We start from the raw sequence: 18,752 nt of genomic DNA on the forward strand, positions 1-18,752 counted from the left end.
GTGCAGTTACCTAGCCCTATTTATAACATATGTCTGAGTGTGTCCCCACAAACTTTAATCACTGCATGCCCAACGCTATAAACAATCATCTAGCGCAGCGGTTCCCAACCTTTTTTGTCTCCCGTACTCCTTGATTAGGCTTTTCATTTGTGAGTAACCCCTCGTGAAAATTTTAGGGGGCGTGGCCTAGAAAGGGTGTGGCTTAACAGGGGCAAGTCATACTGGCAATGACGAGAAAAAAAAAAGTGTAACCACTTGACCACAATATAAGCAAAGCCCATTCTGCGGACAGCATATAAAATAACAGAACAATGTCAAATCTCTATTACTGAAGCAACAGACATTCCAACGGATCACGTTAGCCTTCCAATAGTGCCAGATACACATATGCCCCCAAAAGTGCCAGATACACATATGCTCCAATGGTGCCAGGTATGCCCCCACAGTGCCAGAAACGGGAATGCCACCATGGTGCCAGGTATGACCCCATGGTACTGGGTATGCGCCCACAGTGCCAACAATGCCCCTACAGTGCCAGCAATGCCCCACAGTGCCAGTAACAAGTATGCCCCACAGTGCCAGCAATGCCCCACAGTGCCAGTAACAAGTATGCCCCACAGTGCCAGCAATGCCCCCACAGTGCCAGCAATATGGTATGCCCCCACAGTGCCAGCAATGCCCCCATAGTATTTCCCAGCAGCAGCACACTCACCACTGACGCTGCTGCTGGGGAGAGGGCAGTCCAGTGTCCCCCTGCCGTGTAGCTGACGGCGCTGCTTCTCTCAGGGAAGGAGAGTACAGCACACTGCGTATCTCTCCTTCCCTTCACTGTGACTGGGCTGCCCGCCAATCAAAGTTCGCGGGCCGGCTCCTGATTGGCTGCCAGCCCGCAAGCTCTGATTGATTGGCGGACGGGCGGCCAGTCATAGGGAAGCACACTGAGGGGTAGGAGAGATGTGCAATGCACTCTCCTCCCCTCCAGCAACCTGTCTGACTGCCGCGGCCGCCATTACAGGCCGGGCCGCCGCGTACCCCCAGGTTGGGAACCACTGATCTAGCGCCGTAGAACCCGGTGGAACGCACCGGAGAGTGTGGGGAATGCACGGCCATATTGTTTTTTCAAAGAGCTGGCTAAAACAGCCTATCACAAGGCACGCTGTAATCACATTGTGCGCCGAGTAGTGAAACAGCTAGGCACCCGTACAGCTTAACACAGCTGATTAACATGTAATTAGAGAAGAGTGCTTTATAAGGAGTAAGGGCAAACAGTGTCAGTGTATCCTGACTCTTGTGCTGTGAAGACGTCTATTGCTGACCTGTCTTGAGAAAGGCCACCTGGTGGCCTAAACCAAGACCTACACTTTTTTGACTGGTAATGTACCAAGATTAAATCTTTCATTATGAGACTTTGGTGAGTGCCCTTATTGGATTAACCATATCCTACCCTGCTCTATATTTGGTACATATTGGGGGAAATTTACCAATATGAAAAACCTAGTTTTTCGTATTTGTATTTTCCCTACGGTTGCATACGACTGTTTAAGTCGTATGCAAACTATTGTTCCGGAGGGGGATTTACAAAGCAGTCAGATACGACTGCTTTGTAACCCTCCGATGGTGTAACAATTCGTATTAGCGGCCGTATATACGGCTGCTAATACGAATTATTTCTAGCAGTCTGCACGGATCAGTCAGATCCGTGCAGGCTGCGGTGTGTAAAAAAAATAGAAAAATAAATAAATTTAAAAAAAAAACGGCGTGGGGTCCCCCACACAGCCATAACCAGCACCAGGCTGAAGGAGCTGGGGCCGGTAATTAAAAATCAGGGAACCCGACAAATAGGGGCTCCCCGATTTTTAACAACCAGCCCCAGGCTCCAGGTCCGGGGCTGGTTCCCAAAATACGGGGGACAAAATGACTAGGGGTCCCCCGTATTTCAAGAACCAGTCCCAGGCACAACCAGCCGGCAGGGTAATGCCACAGCCGGGGGGAGACTTTTTATGCAAGTCCCCCCGGCCAAAGCATTAACCCTACCGACCAGTCAGCCTGGCCAGGGGCCCTGGGGGAGTGGGGACCCCCCCCAATGAAGGGGTCCCCCCCCTCCAGGACTTACCTGACCAGGCTGAAGCCTGGTACTGTCCCCGATGCCCCTGAGCGGTGGGCATCGGGCTGATTATCGTGTAAAAAAAAAGATGAACCTATTGTTTTTTACTGTGGCACTACAAGTGCCAGCAAGCCTCCCCCGCAAGCTGGGACTTGGAGAACCACAAGTCCCAGCCTGCTGGGCATTAAAGGGCCCGCTGGCACTTGTAGTTCTACAGTTAAAAAAATAGTGCACAAAACACACTGATACACTTTTAAAATAAAACTTTATTACATACAAAGCCCACACATACTAATACTTACCTATCTTCTTTCCGTAGGTAGCCCTGATGTCCTGTGTCGGCGTCTTCTGGTCCAGTGTCGTCTTCTTCCTCCATGTCGACCGTCGCTGTCGCCGTCCGGATCCGACGAAATCCATTTGGGAAGCTGTGGAAGGAAACCATACTCACCTGTCCCAGCGCGACGTAGTCCAGGTAAGTGTCTTGGCAAAAAAACAAAACGAACACCCGAAACCAGCCGGACACGGAGACGCACGGTGTTTGTTTACATCGTGCGGCTCCGCCTCCCGAATGCCGCTATTGGCCGCCTTGCGGCCTAGCGGCCAATCAGGAGCCGCTAGGCCGCAAGGCGGCCAATAGCGGCATTCGGGAGGCGGAGCCGCACGATGTACACACAGTACCGTGCGTCTCCGTGTCCGGCTGGTTTCGGGTGTTCGTTTTGTTTTTTTGCCAAGACACTTACCTGGACTACGTCGCGCTGGGACAGGTGAGTATGGTTTCCTTCCACAGCTTCCCAAATGGATTTCGTTGGATCCGGACGGCGACAGCGACGGTCGACATGGAGGAAGAAGACGACACTGGACCAGAAGACGCCGACACAGGACATCAGGGCTACCTACTGAAAGAAGATAGGTAAGTATTAGTATGTGTGGGCTTTGTATGTAATAAAGTTTTATTTTAAAAGTGTATCAGTGTGTTTTGTGCACTATTTTTTTAACTGTAGAACTACAAGTGCCAGCGGGCCCTTTAATGCCCAGCAGGCTGGGACTTGTGGTTCTCCAAGTCCCAGCTTGCTGGGGAGGCTTGCTGGCACTTGTAGTGCCACAGTAAAAAACAATAGGTTCATCTTTATTTTTTACACGATAATCAGCCCGATGCCCACCGCTCAGGGGCATCGGGGACAGTACCAGGCTTCAGCCTAGTCAGGTAAGTCCTGGAGGGGGGGGGACCCCTTCATTGGGGGGGTCCCCACTCCCCCAGGGCCCCTGGCCAGGCTGACTGGTCGGTAGGGTTAATGCTTTGGCGGGGGGGACTTGCATAAAAAGTCTCCCCCCGGCTGTGACATTACCCTGCTGGCTGGTTGTGCCTGGGACTGGTTCTTGAAATACGGGGGACCCCTAGTCATTTTGTCCCCCGTATTTTGGGAACCAGCCCCGGACCTGGAGCCTGGGGCTGGTTGTTAAAAATCGGGGAGCCCCTATTTGTCGGGTTCCCTGATTTTTAATTACCGGCCCCGGCTCCTTCAGCCTGGTGCTGGTTATGGCTGTGGGGGGGACCCCACGCCGTTTTTTTTTTTGTTTATTTATTTTTCTATTTTTTTACACTGTAGCCTGCACGGATCTGACTGATCCGTGCAGGCTAAAACGCAAATAGAACAGGAAAATGGTGTTCTATTTTCCTGTCGTATTTGCGTGGGTGTTTCACACCACTAAGCAGCCGTATTATCAGTACGGCTGCTTAGTAAATCAGGAATCAGCATTCTTTTGAATGGTGATTTCTGTCGTATCCTATCGATGGTGTAGACATTCGTATTTGTAAATACAAATACGAATGTTCCATCTTTAGGACTACGAATTGTTGTATTTTTGGGATTGTAAATCCCAAAAATACAAATTCGTAAAAAAAAGGTGTATTTCTGCCTACGAATACACCTTTTTTCTACGAATCCATTTTGGTAAATTTCCCCCATTGTGTCGCCTTAAGGAGCACCCCAAATATTTCCCAATGCTGGCCGGGAGTGCGAAATTTCAAAAATCTCTCTCTCTCTCTCTCTATATATATATATATATATAGAGGTTGGTTGGTTGGAACCGGCACTCAATCCCTTCTTAATTGTAGTTGCCCTGGTGCCTTCCTCAATTACTCCAATCCAGGAGGAGGGTAGATAGTGATGTGAAGAGGCGGCACTCTTAGGTCTTTGAAGAAATATTTCGGGCGAGAAACACCATAACTTATATCAACGTTTCAGTTTTATTATAAACTTTCGTCTTTATTGGTATTGAGTGATGCTATCTGAAAATAAAAATAAAAATATTCTTCAGAAAAGAAGCCACAAGCGTTTTTCTTGTTATACACATGTGTATTTAATTGCTTTTATTTAAGACATTATGATGAGGCCGCTGGTGCTGCTGTCTTCATGGGCCTGAGAAGCATGTGATAAGCTCCATTAATCAGAGCTCGCACAAGCTTCTCAGCCTCCGACCTCTTGTGCAAAGTCTCATGGGTCAACCCCCAGTAATGCACTGCACACTTGTGCACTCAGTGTACCTTGGCTCCCGATGCTCAGCACCATTAATCATTGTCACATTGGCAGATAGGTGAAGCTGCAGCACTACGCCACTGCCATGCACAAAACCTTTAGCTACATTTTTTCTTTAAATACATGCTAACCATAGGGGGCCGTAGATAGAGGGGGGCATTAAAATGATATGCAAAGCTGCAAATTTTGCAGCATTGCGTGCCAACCAGAATGATCTCCCAGGTATGTACATACACTAGCTGTCACACGTAGCCGCGACGGAGCGCGGCGGGTACAGTACTCACCCGTCCGCGCCCGCCGCCGGCTAGCGTGTGCAGGCTCCGGTCTGCGGTGTGCGGGTAGCGGCAGCTCTGGGTAGGGATGGCAGCAGGGGAGCGTCGGGTAGCGGTGTCTTTGCAGATAGTGGCACCGGGAGGCCGGCGTCGCCATCTTGGTTGAGGGCAGGAGACAGATTGGCCCAGAGTGGAGGTTCCCTCCTCATCCTGCGCTGACAGCCAATGGCAGCCGCCCCCTGGGGATATAGGGGATCTGCCTATGCTTTTCAGTGTCAGTGCAATGAGTCTTTGGAGTCATTCACAACTCCTAGCTGATTCCCGGATCCTGGCTCTTTCTCTCCTGACTCTGGTGCCTTGCTCCCTGCATCTTGCTACAAGGAAGTTTTCTCCTGACACCAATGCTGCAAGTCCTACCTAGTGCTTGTTCCTGCTTGTGTCCCAGAATTACCCTGCACAGCATTCCGCTGCCCTCCTTCATACAACTCATTCATTCCATCATCTTTCAGTCATCCGGATCCATTTCTTCTGTCATCAAATCAACCTCTTTCCGGATCTTCCTCTATGTACTCTGGCTCATCAAGTATACGTTTCCAGATTTACCTGCCCGTTATTAATATTGTGCTGGACTCTATTTAATTTATCCCAACTGTCACTTAAAGAAGTATTTGAGTGAAGTTTATCATTTATGAAATCTGTTATTAAACCTGCACGTTTCAATCCTACTCCTCCTGGTCCGTCTCCGGCTTCTGTGCACCACACGACTCCATCCAGCCCTTTAGCCGTGACAGTTTGCACTGACCCGATGGAATCGGGTGAAGCACAGGCCTCCATGACGGATGTTCTTCAAGGCATCATGGCTCGCTTGGAACAGGTAGAGGCTACCCAGCGTCAAGTGGCTCAATTTCTCCAGACCTTGTCACCACCTCAGGCGGCTCCCCCAGTTTCGGCAGCACCAACCTCCGGAGCTTCGACCTCTGCTGCTCCTCCTGGTCCAGCTGCTCCTCACCATCTACAGCTATCAACCCCCAGTAAATATGACGGGTCCCCGAGGGGGTGTCGAGGATTCCTGAATCAATGTGACGTCCATTTTACCCTCCAGCCTTCCAATTTCCCCTCTCCCAAGACTCGGGTGGCTTACATCGTGTCCCTACTGGCGGGTCCAGCCCTGGAGTGGGTGTCCCCCCTTTGGGAGCGTGCGGATCCCATCCTCAACAACTATGAAGAATTTGTGGCCTCCTTCCGTCGCATCTTCGACGAGCCTGGCAGAGTGTCCTCCGCAGCCACGGAGATCCTAAGGATTCGTCAGGGCAGTCGCCCAGTGGGACAATATGTCGTACAATTTCAAACCCTGGCTTCCGAACTCAGATGGAACGAAGAGGCTCTCGTTTCTGCCTTCTGGAACGGCCTAGCCGGGCGCATCAAGGACGAGTTAGCAACTCGCGATTCTCCTTCCACCCTGGCTGAACTCATTTCATTATGTAACAAGGTCGATCTGCGACTCCAAGAACGCCAACTTGAGAGGAATCGCTCTGATCGCCTTCGCCCTCGATTCCCTTCCAATGTCGCACCAGCTTCCAAACCAACCCTGCCTCCTGCGGTGTCAACAGATGAGCCCATGCAAATCAACCGCTCCCGTCTTTCTCTCGAAGAGAAGTCCCGAAGACGGCGAGAGAATCTGTGCATGTACTGTGGTTCCTCAGCTCACTTATTGGCTTCCTGTCCGCTGCGGCCGGGACGACCGCTCCTAATCTCCCCGAGGGAGGTCCGATTAAGAGTCTTGCTTCCATCTCCCTCTTCTTCTGATTCCACCATTCCGGTTACCCTTGTGTGTCCCCAAGGGAGAAAAAGAGTTCAGGCCTTATTGGACTCTGGAGCAGCGGGAAACTTCCTTTCTTCCTCTTTTGTCACCCAACATGCCCTGCCTGTACAACCCCTGGATCACTCGCTGGTCCTCACTGCAGTGGATGGGAGTCGAATTCGTAGTGGACAAATCACCCATCAGACCACCCCGGTGACACTGCTCATAAGAGCTCTACATCAAGAGACCCTCGAATTCTTCATTCTTCCACAGTCCTCACACCAAATGGTCCTGGGCCTTCCCTGGCTCTCCAAACATAACCCACACATCGATTGGACCAATATGGAGGTCAAGGCCTGGGGAACAAATTGCCAGTCTACTTGCATTCCTCAGATCCTTCCGGTCTACCAGACCCATCCACAAAGTGAGGGTAACTGTCCTTCATCCTCTTCAGTTCCACCCTTGTCGATACCCGCACCATATCGTTCATTTACAGATGTCTTCAGTAAAGGTGGTGCCGACACCCTGCCTCCTCACCGTCCTTGGGACTGCCCGATAGAGCTGGTGGCCGGGAAATTCCCTCCTCGTGGCCGCATCTATCCCCTGTCGCTACCCGAGACTGAGGCCATGTCCTCGTACATTCAAGAGAACTTAAACAAAGGTTTCATTCGACCATCTACTTCTCCGGCCGGGGCCGGGTTTTTCTTTGTGAAAAAGAAGGATGGCGGTCTTCGGCCATGTATCGACTATAGGGGCCTGAACGACATCACCATTAAAACCCGCTATCCCTTACCCCTTATCGCAGAACTATTTGACAAGATCAGAGGGGCAGTAATCTTTACTAAATTGGACCTGCGAGGGGCCTACAATTTGATCCGGATCCGTCCAGGTGACGAGTGGAAGACGGCTTTTAATACGCGCGACGGTCACTATGAATACCTGATGATGCCCTTCGGCCTTTGTAACGCCCCCGCCGTCTTCCAACAGTTTGTAAATGATATCTTTCGGGACTTGCTGTACCACTCCATCGTAGTCTATCTAGACGATATACTCATCTTCTCTCCAAATCTTCAACTTCACAGACAGACAGTGTCCGAAGTCCTACGACGTCTTCGCCAAAATCAACTGTTCTGCAAGTTGGAGAAGTGCGTTTTTGAGGTCACGTCCATTCCATTCTTGGGTCACATTCTCTCCGCCACTGGGATAGAGATGGACCCAGAGAAGGTGAGAGCCATCCAAGACTGGGCAGCCCCCACAACACTCAAAGGAATTCAGAGACTCCAAGGGTTCTCAAACTATTACCGGCGATTTATCCGGAACTTCTCTACTATCGCTGCTCCCCTCACTGCTCTCACTTGCAAGGGAGCTGATCCAAGCCGATGGTCGCCAGAAGCATCCTCTGCCTTCCAGCAGTTAAAGAGAGCCTTCATGACAGCACCAATCCTCCTCCAACCAGACCTCGACAAGCCCTTCATTCTCGGAAGGGATCGGGGCCATCTTGTCACAAAAAGGTGAGGATCAAGAATTACACCCTTGTGCCTTCCTCTCCAAAAAATTCCTCCCGGCAGAGAGGAATTACCCCATCGGGGAACAGGAGTTGCTTGCAGTCAAAACTGCGTTAGAGGAGTGGCGCTACCTTCTGGAGGGGGTGCGGCATAAGATCACCGTGTATTCAGACCACAAAAATCTGTCCTTTCTCAAACAAGCCTTACTGCCCGCCAAGCCCGTTGGGCCATGTTCTTTGAACGCTTTGATTTCCAAATTAAATTCCGACCTGGAACCACGAATACTAAGGCGGACGCTCTATCCCGCTCCTTTGAGACGACCTCTGACTTAGAGACACCTCCTCGTCCAATCCTCGATCCGGTGGTCTTCGCCCAAGTAACCGTACAGCCATTTCCTCCTCCAGGTAAAACGTTCGTTCCTCCCGAACTCCGCAAGAAAATATTGTCATGGGCACACTCTTCCCGCTTCGCAGGGCACGCAGGAGCACAAAAGACCTTGATGTTCCTGTCACGTTCTTATTGGTGGCCAACCATCCGCCACGACGTAACCAACTTCGTCGCCTCTTGTGTAAAATGTGCTCAGCATAAGGTGCCCAGAACAACTCCCGCTGGTCCTCTCCGCCCTCTAACCATTCCCACAGAACCATGGACCCATCTGTCAATGGACTTCATTTGCGAACTACCTCCCTCAAAAGGTCATACTGCAATCTGGGTAGTGGTTGACCGATTCTCTAAAATGGTCCATTTCGTCCCACTAAAAGGTCTCCCCTCTGCTCCAGTACTGGCTCAGCTATTCATCTCAACCATTTTTAAACTTCACGGACTGCCCAAAGAGATTGTATCCGACCGCGGAGTACAGTTCGTTGCAAAGTTCTGGAGAGCTCTCTGTGCCGCGGTACAGGTCAAACTCAAGTTTTCCACTGCCTTTCATCCCCAGACCAACGGCCAGACAGAACGGGTGAATCAAGACTTGGAGGCCTTTATCCGACTGTTTGTCTCGTCTTCCCAAGATGACTGGGTGGATCTTCTCCCGTGGGCAGAATATATGCATAACAACTCCTATCACTCTTCCTCCGGAACCACCCCCTTCTTTACAGTATTCGGCAAACATCCACGATCTCCAGATTTCTCAGAATTATCCTCTTCCGAAGTTCCTGCAGCAACCACTTCATTACAACGCTTTGCTAAAATCTGGTCGGATGTCCACACCGCTCTCCTTAAATCTTCCGCCCGATACAAGAGGATGGCAGACAGGAAAAGAAGGGCAGCGCCCAGATTGAAAGTCGGAGACCGGGTATGGCTGTCTACCCGCCATATACGCCTCCGTCTGCCCTCTATGAAGCTGGCTCCCCGGTTCATTGGACCATACCCTATCACCCAAGTCATTAATCCAGTCGCTTATAGACTTCAACTTCCTCCTTCCCTAAGGATTTCCAATTCCTTCCATGTGTCCCTCCTCAAGCCTTTAAGGTTGAACTCTTATCAAAAGAAGATTCCCAAACCGCCCAAGATTAACTCTGAAAGTGGGGCTGAATTCGAGGTAAGACGCATTATAGACTCTCGTTGCCGCAATTCTCGTACCCAGTATCTGGTGGAATGGGTTGGGTTTGGTCCCGAAGAGAACTCTTGGGTGGATTCCATTGATTTGCACGCTCCGAAACTGATAAAGCAATTTCTCCAGAGAAATCCTCACAAGGCCCATAGGCGCCCTGGGGTCACCCTGAAAAGGGGGGGTACTGTCACACGTAGCCGCGACGGAGCGCGGCGGGTACAGTACTCACCCGTCCGCGCCCGCCGCCGGCTAGCGTGTGCAGGCTCCGGTCTGCGGTGTGCGGGTAGCGGCAGCTCTGGGTAGGGATGGCAGCAGGGGAGCGTCGGGTAGCGGTGTCTTTGCAGATAGTGGCACCGGGAGGCCGGCGTCGCCATCTTGGTTGAGGGCAGGAGACAGATTGGCCCAGAGTGGAGGTTCCCTCCTCATCCTGTGCTGACAGCCAATGGCAGCCGCCCCCTGGGGATATAGGGGATCTGCCTATGCTTTTCAGTGTCAGTGCAATGAGTCTTTGGAGTCATTCACAACTCCTAGCTGATTCCCGGATCCTGGCTCTTTCTCTCCTGACTCTGGTGCCTTGCTCCCTGCATCTTGCTACAAGGAAGTTTTCTCCTGACACCAATGCTGCAAGTCCTACCTAGTGCTTGTTCCTGCTTGTGTCCCAGAATTACCCTGCACAGCATTCCGCTGCCCTCCTTCATACAACTCATTCATTCCATCATCTTTCAGTCATCCGGATCCATTTCTTCTGTCATCAAATCAACCTCTTTCCGGATCTTCCTCTATGTACTCTGGCTCATCAAGTATACGTTTCCAGATTTACCTGCCCGTTATTAATATTGTGCTGGACTCTATTTAATTTATCCCAACTGTCACTTAAAGAAGTATTTGAGTGAAGTTTATCATTTATGAAATCTGTTATTAAACCCGCACGTTTCAATCCTACTCCTCCTGGTCCGTCTCCGGCTTCTGTGCACCACACGACTCCATCCAGCCCTTTAGCCGTGACACTAGCAAAGGCTTCGAAATCTAGTAGATGTAGTTTCACTTTGCTGCCAACAGATGGCAGTGTAAGCCCACTCGAAGCAAATGCTTCCAAAGCTAAATCTATATCTATATCTATCTATCTATCTATCTATCTATCTATCTATCTATCTATCTATATATAGATATATAAGCATACATAGTAGTAACATAGTCGTTTTTGCAGATCTAACAAAGGTGTATGCTCTAGCTGTGATACCCCCCTGTAATACAATCTATCTATTGTAGCCTAGGGATAAATACTGATGTACCCCTGGATATTTTCTTCCAGTAAATGTTTGTCTAGCCCTATGTCCAGCCTTATTTGTAATGTATTTAATGTGTCTGCCCACTCTACCTCCACCCGAAGGAGTTCCATACCCTTACTGCCCTAACTGTAAAGAAGACTTTCCTCCTAATGGTACAGTTTATAAATGGTATGGGTTTTTTTTTTTTTTAATTATTCTTTATTAAAGTTTTGTTACTTTTCCTCACAACAATAAAAAACGAGACTAACAATTCACATACATAACATACAAACGTGTACAGTTTTGTGCTTAATATCTCAGTAGACGCAGTAATATATATAGTACATACATAAAGTGCCTAATGACAGTTGCGTAATCAATCGGGGAAAAAAAAGAAAAAAAAAAAGAAGAGAAGCAAACAAAGCAGAAAACAAACATTATGCGTGGTGGCAAACAACGACAAAGCGCTCTAGCATGTCTATGCTCCAGGAAATCAAACTAACAGTTCTAGTCCCTGATTGTGAGCCCAAAAAAAAAAAAAAAAAAAAAAATTGCCCAACCAAGGTTGGCACAGGATAATATATTATCATCTAAATAATCTCAAGTACCTACTTATACTAGTGAATAAACTGTGAAGCGCCACAGCTAAAGTACCCAGTGAGCCGCTTAATTTTTAAATTTATACTCCACTACTTCTCAACCATTGTTAGTGCTCTACAATTCGCCCTTATTGAGACTTATTGTTTTTATAACCATTACCCCAATTCCCATCCCTCCCTCCCTCCAGTACTAATCCCTAACTACCCAACCAAGTGCATTTACTTTGCAGTTTCTATTAAATTGTGACGTTACAGGCTGCCTCAGTGAGTGGTGGCAATAGAAGAGGATTACGTGTGTTATTTTAAGTGTAGGTATATACTATGTGTCGATGTGAGGGATTAAGGATTCCAAATATTAACGCGCAAAAAAAAAAAAAAAAAAAAAAAAAAAAAAAGGAGGCTCACTCGTGGTTAATATCGCTATATTCTGAATAATACCACGTCGCCCAAATATGAAAGAATTTATCAATTGAGTTCCTGGAGAGATACACATACTTCTCATGCGCCATAGTATAATTAACTGCCACGATCCAATCTTGCACAGTAGGTCCGTTTTTTGCCATCCAGCACCGGGCGATAACAACTTTCGCGATTGCACATAGATTTATCAAAAGCGATTTAAATCCCGACTGGATACCACTAGGCCATACCCCGAGGAGTGCCGATAGGGGAGATAGATTTGGACCCGCAAGCCCTATAGCCACTAACACATCGCCTACTCCTTCCCAATATGACTGCAGCACATTACATGACCATATAAGGTGCCAGAAGTCACAATCAGGCGATAAACACTTTGGACACTGGTAATTACCACTACGTGAGAATTTTTTCATCCTGTTCGGTGTTAAATATGCATGATATAATATATTGAGTTGAATCTGCTGAATTCTTAGAGAGCTAGTCGCTAAGGTTGGAGCAGCAAGCGCCACTTTCCAGCTGTCGTTAGTCAATTCCGGCACCTTTGCTAGCCAATTCTGTGCATACATGTCAAAGTCGTCTTTCTGGGTAATGGCCATGAGATATTTATAACACTTTGACAATTTCTTATTTTTGCCCACTGTGCTCAGAAACTTCTTCACGGGAGATTCTACCACAGTAATAGAATGCTGCCTATGGAATTGTAAAACAGCGTTTCTCAACTGCAGATACCTGTAGAACATGTTCTTTGCTAAGGCGTATTCAACCTGTAGTTGAGAATATTGTCTCAATTCCCCGTCATTGAAGACCTGACCAATAGAGTTAATTCCGTATTGTCCCCAAACTCTCCCCCCCTGGCTAAGATTTAAACTAGCGAGCCCGGGCATAGAGAAGAGGTATGTATCCGGGTCAAACCCGCAATATTCCAGCTTGCTATGAACCCATTTCCATATAAACCTCATTTGCTTTATGTATGGAGGCAAGCCGCGGTAGCCCTCTTGCTTCAGTAGCACCTGCAGGGGGGAGTGGCGGGGGTAAACAGCACCAACAAAGTCCTCTAGCTCCAGATAATATTCATTATCATTAAGCCAGTTTGAGAGCTGGGCTAGTTGGGCTGCGTAGTAATACATTTTTATATTGGGCATGGCGTAGCCACCACGTTTCCTTTCTTTACACAGTACAGACTGCTTCACTCGCGGTACCTTATTCTTCCACACAAAGGAGAATAATATTTGGTTAATTTTACAGATAACGTTTTCATTAATAAGAATAGGGGAATTCATAAGAACATACAATATTTTAGGCAGGAGTATCATTTTTACCAAATTGATACGTCCCAACATGGTTAACGGGAGCCTCTGCCAATTTTTACACCTCTGTCTAGTGGACTCAATAATTGGATCTAAGTTGTGGGTAACAAATTCCGCTGGGTTCGCGGTTACCATTATGCCCAAGTACTTAAATTGTTTAACCACTGGAAGACAGGAGTTGTCATTCAAACTAACGTTACAATTATCTGCGGTGTTAGAAAGTAGAAGATGTGACTTGTTGTAGTTAATTGTCAAACCAGAAATTTCCCCAAACTCCTTCATGTTATTGATTACCATAGGTAGATGGCTAGCTTGATCCGTCATACCCACCAATAGATCAATACGGTGATCGACAAGCTCATACACCCGGATCAAGCGGGATTTATGAGCGGGAAATCTACTAGTATCAATCTACGGAGGCTCTATATGTTTTTGCAGACTGCGGACCTAAGACATACGAGTGCTGCGGTAGCTTCATTCGATGCCAATAAGGCATTCGATTCAGTGGAGTGGCCGTATTTAAGACAAGTGCTCAGGGCCTTCGGGATAGGTCCAAGGTTTGCCAACTGGGTCTTTCTACTATACCAGATTCCATCAGCAAGGGTTTTAGTTAACAACTATCTATCAGACCCAATCCCACTGTTCCGTGGTACGCGGCAGGGGTGTCCCCTGTCGCCTTTACTATTTGCACTTGCCATGGAGCCAATCGCTTGTAAACTCCGATTGACTCTGGCGACAGATGCCAGACGACAGGGGACGCTCAAAAACATTGTCTCACTCTATGCCGATGATAAATGGTATGGTTTTTAATGGGAATTTTTTTAGACATAATGGTGTATATTCAATGCAGCCAGCGAGGGGGTTTGTATAGCTAAGATGGCTTGTTTTTGGTGAGGATCGATGGAAACAAGCCATCCTCGCCGTCTGACCCCCACGCCGGCCACTCGCCGTATTCTATGTTCCGGGGAAATCCTCACCATCAGAGGACGGCCGCACAGCCACACTCGCCTTTCCACCTTGCTTTTTAGAAACAGTGAGAAAGAAACGGTGAGTGAGGGGGTGGGTTGAATACTGAGGGCGAGCTGTGACGGCGAGCAATAAGCACAGCTCACCATAATAGCTCACCTAAACAACATTGAATATACCACACCATGGCCCTTATTCTGATCGGTGCGGCCGGATCCGAATATGCGGCCAGCACCGTGCGTCCTAAACCCCGCCTTCCATACGGATCGCCAACTCTGTCCGTACGTGGTAAGAAGCTGTCCAAACAGACCACACGTGTATTTCTCACGGAATACGCCTCCTCCATCTCAGGGAACCTCCCCCATGATTTGATGGTCACAGAACATCGAATGCAGGGCCGAGTGGCCAGGCAGCTCCCGCAACCTCAGACCACACGGGCATTTCTCCGTGCAAAAGCAGGGATCTGGGCGGGCAGCTGACATCCGGCAATGTCATATGTCCGCCCCCTACACGTGCGTCACGGCCGCATTACCATACGTACGCCCAGCGTTTGCATGGGAACGCCCATGAAACGCAGGGTGTAAACATATGGTAATGAGCCCAAACAGCCCTTCACACCCCTCTCCACCCCCTGTTCGTAGTGTACACATTTCATGCGGAATGTGGCCGTGCGTCCCGCTCGCACATGCGCAGAGACGCCTCTGCACATGCGCAGACACAATACATCGGCGGCACGAACACACGCGGATATTACCGCACCAACCAGAATAAGGACCCATGTTGTTTTCTGTTTTATTAGTCCTTTCCCAACCACATGTAATACCAGCTTTGGCCTTGTGGTGTCAGTGGTGTTTTAGATTTGTTTGTAATGACTTCCTCTCCGCTCAAGCTACAATTATATGAATACATCAGCGGCTCTCAAACTGTGGGTGCTGACCCCAATATAGGTCCCGACCTTCGCAGCAAAGGGTCGCAGCTCCATTTTGCTGACCATCAGGCTGATGACGTTTCTAATCTCTGTCAGTGATACAAGGAGTCTGAAAAACCTGTTGTATTGTCTGTTATATTAGACTCTTCCCATCATTCTGTGCCTCCACAATGCTGCCATGTATGTGCTGTCTGCTGACTACACATGTGATGTGATGACCTTCTGCAGTAATTTGCTGGGGACCGGTCCTATCATTTTTTTTATTGTCTGATGGGGTCCCAGGGCAAAATAGATTGAGGACCCCTGTAATACATTATTGCAATGCATTATTGCAGTGGTTAATATTAGTTATTAAGGAGTTTTCCTTTCTTTGGACTGTCACCATTAAAATATGTGTGAATAGATGAAAAGTTGTTTTTATTTTTTTCCACACATGCTAATTCTTTATGTAACCTTATTTCCAGATACGTAAAACCTTGGCGGACCTTCCAGTGGATATGGCAGTGACTGCAGCTGATGGAGTCAAGCTCATTGGCTCAGGTGTAAGCTTAAGTTCTGAATTTGTGGGGTCAGTGGCAGCCAAGGGAGTTGATCTTGCAGGTCATGGGTTGACGGAAATGTCCAGCGCATTGGGCTCAGCTGCTGGTAAGGGCTTAGCTGCATTTGGGAACATGATTTCTGCAGGAGCACAAACACTGGCTCCCATAGTAGCTGCCAAAGTAGATGGAGTATCTCCTGGGTCTGGTTCCATGTTCATGACTGCAGCTGGCTATGTAGCTCCATTGGCAGAGTCCTTAGCTTCACAATCTGGAGATGCAGAGGAAGCCACAGCTCGTGGTGTTAGGCAGTTGGGATCTTCTCTCTCTTCAGGTTCAACAGCTGTAGGGTCAGCAGTGTCCACTGGATTGTCCTGGTTAGGGTCAGCGTCAGCTGCTGGAGCCTCTAGTCTTATGGGGTATCTCAGGTCAGGAACAGAGCCGACAAATCCAGAGCTTGCGGCACAGTCAAGTGTTGGTGGAGATCAGGAGAAACTAGATTCTGATGTGCAGAAATAATGATGCACAGCTGTTCTTCCATCACCTTGTGTAATCAGAATGTATTTCCACATTTTATACTGATTGTAAAAACATTGTGTATAAAATAAATATCTTTTACACAATTAATGTTTGTAGTGTCCATGGTGCATTTATTTGAACTACTGGACATGAATGTGAAAGCTGTATTTCCCTGTGCAAAGTGATCTATGCAGTACGAACCATAAGCACAATTCTGCATAGCCAGCAATGCCACCTCACTGAACTATGGGAGAACATCCTGCCTGACACTGTCGCACCCAGAGCTGGCTCTAGGCATAGGAAAACTAGGCTATTGCCTAGCCCTAGGGTATTTGCTATGCCCAGGGGCCAGTCCAGTTTTAACAGTGCTGGATCACATGGCAACCCACATGGCTGGCTCTACTCTTGCAAAAAGGTGCCCTCTTTGTTTGTACTACCCTCTTGCTCAAACTTAGTTACAGTATCTTGCTGTAAGTCGCCATACACACAATAGCAGAATGACTCCAGAATGAGTATAGCTTGGGACTCTAGTGTGGCAGTCCACCCCAGAGGTGTCCCTGTGCCCTCAAAGAAGGTCAATTGCAGCTGTTAGGATCTCCTGTGCCACGCTGTCTGGCGAGACACCACGTGACACTGGCTGGAAGGAGATAGTGACAGGACCAGGGCAGCCTCGCCAACCTGACTCCGTTGTACTCAGATGGAGTTGACGTGTGTGCGGGGTGCTAGGCTTCACCAATAATAGCCGCGTTCGTGGGAGCCCGTTAGTCAGGCTCCCACCTCGATGCCACCTGGTCTTATGTTAAGGACAACACACACGCCAAGGCCAGTGATGAACAAGGGGAAACCTATCTAACAAACAAAGAGGCGAGGACCACCCTGCCCTGCGGAGAGGGGTGCCAGTGGATAGCACTCTAAACAGGAACCCGCTGTGCTAATGCTTAACAGGTGTAACCATACACAGTATGCTGACACACTAAGAACTGCTGACGGGTGTAACAATACACGATATGCTGACACACTAAGAACTGCTGACGGGTGTAACAATACACTATATGCTGACACAATAAGTACTGCTGACAGGTGTAACAATACACGATAGGCTGACACAATGAGTACTGCTGACAGGTGTAACAATATATACGCTGACACAATAAGCAAATGATTAGTCAACTTAGCTGGAGCTGAGGTGCTGCGGACAAGGCAGGGAACCAGCCGAAGGAAGCACCACGCTGGAGAAGGGATCCCACACAGACCAACAGGAGCTGCAGGGACCGGGAGACGGATAAAGGACGACACACGGACACCGGGAGGACAGGAGACTGAACGGAGGACACAGCTGGGAATCAACGACAGGATGCAGGATGACTGGGAACAGGAACCAGGAATAACGGAAGACTTGGGAACCAGGAACACCTGAGACCCTGAGGTACAAGCTATAACCGGCATGGGCCTGAATAACCAGAGGGTTTATATAGTGAGCACAATGTGGTGCTGATTACACATTGCCTAAAGGTGTGCACTGCAGGCTAGGAGCCTAATCAAGACACCTGAGTCCAGAACACACAGTACTGAAAGTAACCTGCAATGGCCCAGGCTGACCACTGGATGCCACTAGCGAGTAAACACACACACACACACAGGCTGAGATAAACCCAGGGAGAACATGAAACTACACACAGAATATGTGAATCTGCGCATAACCCAGATCCGCTGGAGGCGGATCCTAACAGTACCCCCCCCTTGAAGAGGGGTCAAGGGACCCCAATACCAGGTTCTCCACTACATGGAGAATACCAAACCCTGGAATGGGGGTATCAACCAACAAACAGAAACAAGCTGTGACTGCAGCTTGTAACAGTGCCCCCCTCTCAAAGGTGGCCTACGGACACAACAAAACCAGACAAACAGATATGACAAACAGGACAAAGCAAAAGGTCAGTGCTTATTCTTCTTTTTCCTTCTCTTTGAATGGCTCTGAAAGGAAGATAGAAAAGCACATCCTGCAGTCAAGGCAATAGCTATGGGCTGGGCCCTTTGTATTGACTCTCCTAAACATGGAGTCTCTGTAGACAAGATGGTCGGCCCAGAGGCATCTGAACCACTTTTATTGGGACCAAATTTTTTCACTACAGCATCACTAAATGCCCGGAAATCCTTAAGAAGGGGATCTTCAGAATTAATCAATTCGAACGCCCATTTGGAAGGCTTCCCTCTGAAGGAGTAGATCATATAGGACACAATATTATCAGAAGTGATACCTAAAAATGGTCTGGACTCCATAATGGAGACATAGTGGTTCGCGAGTGCAACAAATTGGGCTAAGTCCCCATCAAAGACTAGAGATGTAGAGATATCGTTCAAAGAATCAACAGTAAGTTCATTATCAGCTAACTGACTGGTCTGTATAGCTGGAATTATGGCCCTTGAGGCTGAGACTT

General features: G+C 48.5%; 1 protein-coding gene across 2 annotated transcripts in view; it reads left to right on the forward strand.

Moving 5' to 3' along the window:
- Nucleotides 1–16,422, forward strand: part of LOC146045736 (uncharacterized) — a 70,259-nt gene extending 53,837 nt beyond the window's left edge. For both annotated transcript variants that reach the window (XM_083164777.1, XM_083164776.1), the window contains exon 4: nt 15,724–16,422. In XM_083164777.1, the coding sequence (XP_083020903.1) occupies nt 15,724–16,314 (591 nt within the window). In that variant the 3' untranslated portion in view covers nt 16,315–16,422. The remainder of the gene's footprint in view (nt 1–15,723) is intronic.
- Nucleotides 16,423–18,752: the final 2,330 nt, after the last annotated feature.

This window comes from Crinia signifera, chromosome 11, assembly GCF_055691185.1.
Source record: "Crinia signifera chromosome 11, ASM5569118v1, whole genome shotgun sequence".
In the NCBI taxonomy this organism is placed as follows: domain Eukaryota; kingdom Metazoa; phylum Chordata; class Amphibia; order Anura; family Myobatrachidae; genus Crinia; species Crinia signifera.